The sequence below is a fragment of the Otolemur garnettii genome, unplaced genomic scaffold (genome assembly GCF_000181295.1).
Source record: "Otolemur garnettii isolate 467f Iridium unplaced genomic scaffold, OtoGar3 scaffold00220, whole genome shotgun sequence".
Lineage (NCBI taxonomy): Eukaryota > Metazoa > Chordata > Mammalia > Primates > Galagidae > Otolemur > Otolemur garnettii.
This window is the reverse complement of record NW_003852615.1, coordinates 1,585,408-1,594,524: the sequence shown is the minus strand read 5'-3', so window position 1 is coordinate 1,594,524 and position 9,117 is coordinate 1,585,408. Positions and strand designations below refer to the sequence as shown.

The 9,117-nt window shown below is 32.2% G+C and overlaps 1 protein-coding gene across 1 annotated transcript in view; it reads right to left on the bottom strand.

Annotated features, from left to right (window-relative positions):
• Positions 1-9,117, bottom strand: part of SENP7 (SUMO1/sentrin specific peptidase 7) — a 142,337-nt gene that overhangs the window by 4,281 nt on the left and 128,939 nt on the right. The window contains exons 18-23 of the mRNA XM_023508065.1: positions 5,792-5,884; positions 5,011-5,135; positions 3,376-3,428; positions 1,832-1,875; positions 1,670-1,738; positions 386-536 (exon numbers count right to left, since the gene is read on the bottom strand). Of these exons, the coding sequence (XP_023363833.1) occupies positions 386-536; positions 1,670-1,738; positions 1,832-1,875; positions 3,376-3,428; positions 5,011-5,135; positions 5,792-5,884 (535 nt within the window). The remainder of the gene's footprint in view (positions 1-385; positions 537-1,669; positions 1,739-1,831; positions 1,876-3,375; positions 3,429-5,010; positions 5,136-5,791; positions 5,885-9,117) is intronic.

The following is a 9,117-nucleotide window of genomic DNA, read 5'->3' as shown; positions in this document are numbered from 1 at the left end:
ACTACAGGCTCCCACCACAATGCCTGGCTATTTTTTTGTTGCAGTTGTCATTGTTGTTTAGCTGGCCTGGGCCAGGTTCGAACTCGCCAGCCTCGGTGTATGTGGCTGGTGCCATAACCATGGTGCTATGGGCACCAAGCCAATATATACTCTATCTCTTCACCCATTTTGTTCATCTTTGGCTTTATTTTCTCTAACATAGTAATCAAATCACTTTAAAGTTTTTATCTGCTTGTTGCAATATATAGATCACATGTGATTCTATTTCTTTCTTTTTTAAAATCTTGATTACCTATAACGTTTTCTTACCTCTTTGCTTGCCCAGAGGCTTGTGATTGTCTGCTGTTAACTGTGAACAAAAAACCTTATTTATACCTTCACATACCTCAAAGAAGCTTTCCACATACTGCAGTAAATATACTCCACAATCACTGCTATTGTCTTGTTTAGGAACTTTTGGGCATAGGTCCACCATGTTTGTTTTGCTGAATTCACGATGAGTTTTTCTCTTAACTTCCCACTCTACCTCTAAGTACCTGAAATTATCAATAAACAGAGTGACCCAAGTAGAAGTCACCTCATCTATATGCAACATTTTCACAAAGGTAGAAAAATATTTGCTGCCAGATGCATTATTATCTCAAGCCAAATTTCCACAGACTGAAATTTAACAGTATAAACTATATTTTGTGAGCCTTCCCAAATGCCACTATAAATATGCAATTCTCAAATCAAATGCTAAACTTTTTTTAACAATTCCATTTTCAGAGCTCAAATACATTATGCTATTTATATAATAAACTAACAAATTATTTTTAAAAATTCTTTGTTAGATTTTTCCAGACCCCAAAGTAAATTACAAAATTATATACAAACGATACAAATGTGAAGAATTCTTATTTTTTCTAAAGTAGTACTTTTGAAAATAGCTAATATTTGCAATGCTTTCTTATAAAATTGTGCTTTTATACAATTATGAATACAAATTCTGAACTTACTTTTGATATAATCCTTGAGAATTTATTTTTTTTTTGAGACAGAGTCTCATTTTGTCGCCCTCAGTAGAGTGCCATGGCATCACAGCTCACAGCAACCTCCAACTCCTGGGATTAGGTGATTTTCTTGCCTGAGCCTCCTGAGTAGCTGGGACTACAGATGCCCACCATAATACCCGGCTATTTTTTGTTGCAGTTTGGCTGGGACCAGGTTCAAACCCACAACCCTCAGTATATGGGGCCAGCGCCTTACCCACTGAGCCACAGGTGCTGCCCAATCCTTGAGAAATATTAATACTTTAATATTAACATAGAATATAGTTATTAATGATTAAGGTTCGTCAGCCTCATTTTAATTTAAAATTAAATATAATTCCTGGTACATGTCAGATCTGTTCGTATAGAGTATAAATGTCTTAACACAATAACTAAGTAAATGATATTAACTGGTGTGATGTAAGCATTCCTAATTCTATATGAAATTAGCACATTGTACCCCATAAATGCATTAATGTATACATGATCTATGTGTTTATGATTTAATAAAAAAAGGAAAAAAAATAAAAATAAATAAGTATAATTCCTGATATGAGCATTTCAGTAACTCTTAAAGTAGCTTCAAAATTAATGAAGTTTTACGTAATAGACAAAATAATAAAACTGTCTTGACTTACTCTCGTAAATTTTGAACTGTGTTTTGTATAGAAGCAGCTTTCAAGGAGTCAAGTATGAGAATACATGGCCTGTGAAAAGTAAGGGATGAAATCAAAATTTATGTAGCTGTATGTGAAGTATATCTAAATACCTAAAAAAGCTGTTTTATAGCATGAACATACCTTTTACACATTTTCTTTGGTACTGACATGTTCATCTCGGTACTCTGAAATAATACGGGTATTTATGACTTTGCAATTAAAGCTAGTTTACACAAAGTAATATTCAAATTATGGAATAAAGCAATTATGAGTCTTTACTGGATGTTTAATACACATAATTTGGATAAGCTTTAATTGTAATTTTTTATGCACAGTAGCAATTAAAAAATACCTGAGATCTATTTAATTTTTTCATGGTCAATGTTATGAATAAAATTCAATCCTTAAGGCTGTGTCAAACAATTTTGAAATTAAAATTTCAAGTAAGAGTTCTTTCCATTACCTAAAGTGAGCTAAGTTCATTTTACAAAATTTCATTAATTTATTTTCTTATACTAGTAAAACAGTTTATACACTTTTGCATATGACCTCAAGTAGTTACGGAGCTTTAAGCTGGTGTAAAAAATAATCTGGAGCTTTACTTCTATTCAAATCATCTTAAGCAAAGATAAACAAGTTAATTTAACCTATCTTTACATACATTCTCTAATATAATTTATGATGTCAGAAGAGATACTTTTCTTCCCCTTGAAGCACATGAAGCAGAGTATTAATGTATATGAAGGGGACAAGGATGGGAAATTTTATTGTTTTTATTGATAAAGTTTGTTTTTATTCATAAATTCAAGAAACAAAATACCAAACTTAAACAGATTTCTTTAAATGTAGACCTTTGCAGTACCTTTATTATTCTTATATACACAGTGAATCTCCAAGAGATGAATGGTATCCAGGATTTGCCCAATTTAACTGACCTTAGAATACTTTTTATCATAAACTGCATTTAGAATTTGCATTCCAAGGCACTCAATCTGAGAAACCTGGCCCTAGAAACAAGAGGAAACTCTCCTACTTCGCCACTGTGACAGCAGAAAAGAAAATCTTCCTCCGTAGGAAGTGATATTCATTACCAGTGACAGTAAAGACATAGGCCTATGCCAGGAAGGCTGCTGCTGTCTGTACATACAAAATATTCATTTGTTCAATATTCAATATCTTAATTAGAATACCAAATCTAGACTATGCACAGTAGTTTGGAACACCATATAAAGAAGAGTTAACAGTAACTATTTTAATCTATAGTCATATGGGTTGACCTTGAGTCTAACTTGAATGATTTTTACCAACAATTTACAATGGAAACTAGAATATAAAATCAGCTTAAGATTATTAAGTACACTAAATTCAAAAGGTTATAGACATAATGAAGAATAAAAGCAAACATGATCCTTAAAAATTAGAAAAGTAGTTAACCAAGATGGACAGCAGATAAATTGCTAACTAAACAAACATAGGAAGTAAAGAAAAACTAAACATAAGAATGACTCTTTTCTCTTGTTCTCTTTCCTAGCCCCACAAAACCCCCCAAGGAATCATAAAGCAGCACAGTTTAATGATGGGCCACTAATATCCAGCCTAGTGCACCTAGCCACGCCCTCTTTTATAGTTAATATTATTATCTTTATGAGTGTTCCTTTCTTCACATCTGTAAAGAACATACTTACTGGAGAATCCTCTGCACTCAAAGACAGTGCTGAAGTAGTTTGCGGGTCATTATCTAGAAATTAGTTAAAAATAACAAGGAAATTATGAGTATCATAGTTTTTCTTTTTTTTTTTTTGAGTCACAGTCTCACTTTATTGCCCTCAGTAGAGTGCCATAGTGTCACAGCTCACAGCAACCTCAAACTCCTGGGATTAGGCGATTCTCTTGCCTCAGCCTCCTGATTAGCTGGGACTACAGGTGCCCACCATAACATCCAGCTATTTTTTTGTTTCAGTTTGGCCAGGGCCGGGTTTGAAATTTCCACCCTTGGTATATGGGGCTGGTGCCCTACCCACCGAGTCACAGGTGCTGCCCAATATTGTATTTTTAATACAGATAATTTAGATAAGCTTAAATTGTAATATGTATGCACAATGGTAAATAAAGAAAAAATAATGGGACCTATTTGATTTTTTCATGGTTAATGTTATGAATAAAATTCAGTCAACATAAAACTGACAATGGTTGGCTGTTATCAGACAATACATAAACCCGAGAACCAAAACCTGAAATACCAGTTAGCTGGTCCAATTTCCTATAAAAAGATAGTTTTCAAAGATAACTAACTCATTAATCAAAATGTCTGCTGTTTTCATGTGGAGGACAAATTGCTTAGTAACGGTTCTTCTAACTACGACTGCAGAGTTTTGTGTAAGTACCTCACTGAAGCTCAAGAGAATTAGAGAGAACCAAAAATAATGTGTTGCTTTATTATCAGTTTTTCTTTCTTCCCTCCTACGTTTTAGTCAGCACTAATAGTGATGGATGTTATTCTTTCTGCTTGTTACTCAAGCTATAGCTATGAAATACTTAATTCTGGTAATTTTTTCTTAAACAAAACAGGCTTATTTGTTCACTTGAAATTTTGGGTTACAACGTAAGAAAAACTATGGAAGAATTATAAGAGATCCTATATTGGCTAGCCAAATTATTAAATTCCACAAGACTCTAATAAGTAAAAATGGGAAACTTTAGGCATAGCTTAAAGGTGGCATGAATTCTTTCTTAGTCATGTTAGCAAAACTATTTTATTTAAAAATGCTATAATTAGCTATTTTCAGTTATTCCAGAATGTATATATACTTCAAAACACATGCTGAACATAATAAAGAAATCCAATTTTTTTCTGTCAATTTAAAAAGAAAGAGTTAAAACAAGCAAAAAATGCCAATGGGAATAGTAATCTGACATACATGGGAATAAACATCAAGTTTAGCTTGATGGTTACTTCTGCATTGAAGAAAGAAGACTGGAAAGGACCACAGAGATTTTTATTATATCTACAAATTTAATTTCTTAAAATAGGTAAAAGGAGTACCAATTGTTGGTTATGTTATAACTATGCTTTTTTATACATTTGCAATATTTCATAATAAAATCAGTAATAATTTTTAAATTTAATAAAACTTGATACAATGGTATAACTTAAGAATTACATGAAACTGGGTTTTTAATCATGAAAATTTCAGCCTTTTTCTTCTTTCTTCTAGTAAGTTTAATAACAAATAACTATACTACCTTTAACTTCATAGTTCCCTGTAACCTTTATACTACTGTCATCATTACTAAAAACACCATCTACATTAGGATGTCACCTATTGTTTTGCTGTCATGTTGGGACTCCTGAGCCTGTGACTGCTGGGATACAGTCTGTGGAAAATCTTCATACACAGCCTCTTCTAACCATGGAAAACAAATGACTGCAAGATACCAGTGAGACCTGTTGAAAGAGAACTACAATCTTAATAACATGCAGTTATTAAACAATGTTGAAGAATACTTTCTAGAGCTATGTCTGAGAAAGTGAATATGATAAACTTCATATTAATTATGAAAATGTCCATGGTAATATCTGATTGTAACATAGAACACACATTCCAAACTAATTGTATATCTAAATACCAAGGCATAAGTAACACTATTTAGGGTAACATCTGAATAATTCAAACTTATTTACACAATAAGTGTAATACACAATAAGTGTATACACAATAAGTATTTCTCCTAGAGGATCTGTTTTATTAAACAAACTCATAGCCTCACCTTTTCCATACTAGTCCTTAAAGAGTTTATTCTCATTCAGTATTTAAAATCTACCCTAAAAATATTTTGATTATTCATTTTAAAAGGTCCAAAGTTTTAGTCTTTATAGTCTTGTGATTGTCTTTAGGTTTTCTCACTCTATTTACAACGTAACCATTATCAAACCAAAATCAAAATAAGTAATTTGTCTTAGCTACTTTTATAGAAAATGAATATAAATAATACCTGAGATTTATGTACCAATACTCATTACTGATTATTAATCTAAAAATGCTACAAAATATTTTTTTCTGAACTCTCTCAATTTGTTCCTCAATAATCTGAAATACTCACGATTCATTTACAGGTACAAAGATGTAATCTTTATTAAAAATGTTTATGTGACGAGTCCATGTTCTTACTCTTTTATGTCTTCTCTGTGCCATTCTGGGAAAATTAAAAATAGATTTGATAAATAACAATTTATAAATTTAAGATAAGGATTTCAAGAACCATTTTTACATACTGAAAAATGTTAGGTTTATTTGCCCACCTTCCTCTCAAGATATATACTATTTAATGCACTAGAAATATATTCTCTTTCATTGATTCCTGGTTGTTGTTGAAGTTAATCACTATTAATAAACAACAATGAAATGGACCAAATAAAGACAGTGATTTATTGAATGCTTTATGGATTCCAAAACTGACTCAGCAACTGAGCACAACACAGTTTAACTTTTTTATTCTGCTCAGTTCCATCTAGGCATCCTATAAAACATTATCAGTAAACCTTAACAGAGTTGTCCAAATGTTATTTCTATGATGAGAGAGGTTTTAAAACTTAATGAAGGAGAAGAAATGAGACTTCCATTCTTAGATTTAGAAAAGTAAAACTTATCTCCCTTCCCTTCATACGTAAGGAAACTATAGGACAATGTATACCCACCATTCATCCATCTTTCATTTTATTTCTTCAACAAATATTTACTAGGTTCCTAAGAACAAATAAAGAAAATCACCTACACTGGCCTAAAACAATTTATATACTAATGAGAACAACAAAAAAAAAATTCCAACAACAAATAACTAAAATATAAAACATTATAAGGGATACAACAGAATTATGTCAGAGCATCTAAGATAGCCACCTAGAACAGTGTTGTCATGCACATAAACAAAGAAGTTTCTTTTCTTTAGCTGATCAGGGGAGTTAAGGGGAAAAAATACCATACCAAGTTTGGATGTCAAAAGAAGTCTTAGTTCATTTCTGAAGGATAGGATTTTTTTTTTTTTTAAGTCTTAGAAAATGATATTTAGGGCCAGGCGCAGTGGCTAATGCCTGTAATCCTAGCACTCTGGTAGGCTGAGGCGGTGGATTGCTTGAGCTCATGAGTTTGAGACCAGCCTGAGCAAAGGTGAGACCCTGTCTCAACTAAAAACAAAAAGTGAGGCAAGAGGATCGCTTAAGCCTGAGTTGGAGGTTGGTATAGGCTATGATGCCACAGCACTCTACCCAGGGTGACAGTTTAAGACTGTGTCTCAAATAAAAAAACGAAGAAGAAGAAAGAAAGAAAATGATACGCAGGGGCAAAAAGGAGGTGGTATGTGACATCTGGTTCTGTCCTTTAGAAAGAACTCTTTATGCAGGAGGGAAAAAAACCAAACCATTAAGTCCTTATACACTTACTACCAAGTAATGGAGGAAATGAACACCTCTGCCTGATTCCTGTACATCTGAGTAATAGCTAACCAAAACCACATGGGGTAAACATTAGGTGTACATTAGAATCCAGAATAAGCTAAAAGATGTGATAGGAATTAGACACTATGTGGAAGATTAACTATACTAAAAAGATCCGAAGTCACATCTTTACTGAATTTTCTCATTTCAGAAGGACTCAACCATCATGATTACTATAACTAATTACTTTCAACTAGTACATAGTCTATTAATTTGTTTTTCATTTGAAAAGCTTAAGGACAGAAATTTGGTTTTCTTTGTTTTGTTATGTTACTGTTTGTTGATCTTCTGAGTATACTAACCTTATTGGACTGGGAATATATTAGACATAGAATGGTGGGAAAGGATAGCAGAGAATATGAGAGCCCATATGATCTCTCAGTCTCAGCTCTTAATTGTATAAAAAAAAACCTCAGTTAAATGCCAACAGTTCTCTTATTATCCAATAACAAGCATTATTATTATTATCTCTTATTTTGAATTCCTAGTATGTTCCAAGCACTGGTTAAGGCACTGGGGATAGATACAGTGAAAAATAAGACAGAGAAAGTCCCTGACCTCATAGAACTTAGAATATGAAACAGAAAATGAGCAAACAAATAAGATTAGAAATCATGTTGTGAGACCAAAAAAAAAAAAAAAAAAAAAGTGCCAGGATAAATTATTTCAGATGGAAAATACAGAAGAACTTTTAAAAACTGAAAGGAGGTGGCTTGAACTAAAAGTAGGGAAAATAAGAGGAGAGAATGTTATGAGTTTAGGGTGATGGGAAGCTCTTGCAGGATCTCATAAACCATGGTAATGAGTTTGTGAATCATTTAGTCTGCAGTTTCCTAATACTGGTACTTTGAACCTTTTATGTCAGTTTATTGGCCAAGTTTGTATCAAGTTTGTATCTCTTGTCTCTCTACTTCTGGGTTATCATCTTTTTTTTTAAACTGATTTGTAGGGATTGATTTTGTAAATAGTAATACTTGGTCTGATACATCAGACTGAATACCAATGCTTGATCTGCTAAGTATTCATTAGCATCCACACAGTTTATTAACATGTATATGTGACTGTTTATCAGACCAGGCAACAGTAAGGGCACCTAGAATATACTGCTCATGTAACTTTGTTTTTATTACTTTATATATAATAGGTACATAACATCTAATATGTATTTTAAAACCCTAATAATACAGTAGATTCTACCTACTTTCATTTCCTTAGTTTGAAGGTGGCTATGCCAAATTCATAATTTCTACATCGAATAATCTTAAAACAAAATGCTTATTAAGTGCCTAATAACAACCATTTATTTTGGTATACATAAAATAGAACAGAAGAACATCAGAGATGTTAAGTGTCAAATTTATTTTAAAAATCTTCCCCTTTCATATAACCCCCTCTCCAAAAACCCTGATTATGAGGAATATTTTCAAATTGTGATTTCACCCCTAATTGATCTGGGCAGGCCCTGTCCATTAGCACAAATTCCAAATCTATAAAGACACTCAAAATATAGTTGATTATACATCCCAGTATAGGTACTAGTGGTCTAGTGTAACTATTAATAGAATCTCCTATTATTTCCACAAGTGTTCAAGTTTAGACCATAAGTTTCATAGTCACAACACTGTAAAATGGAAGAGCTGAACTTTGAAAACCGGAAAGCTATACTCAACTTTGGAAAATTTATCTGACTTCTTTAAGCTTCAATTAATAAAGACAGTGACACTTATCTAACAAGAACATTGCAGATGGAAATAATTTCATGTTCACTGTCTTAGTTAAAGGCAGACATTAAATATTTATAGTTTCCTAATTACAACTCTCTTTTTCCAACAATACAATTGAAACAGTTTATCTGTTTAGTCATCTTCTTACATGTTTAGTATTCCTCTTGTTTTAATGAAAAAAAACAAACTTTCATATTCATTTTTTTTTTTTT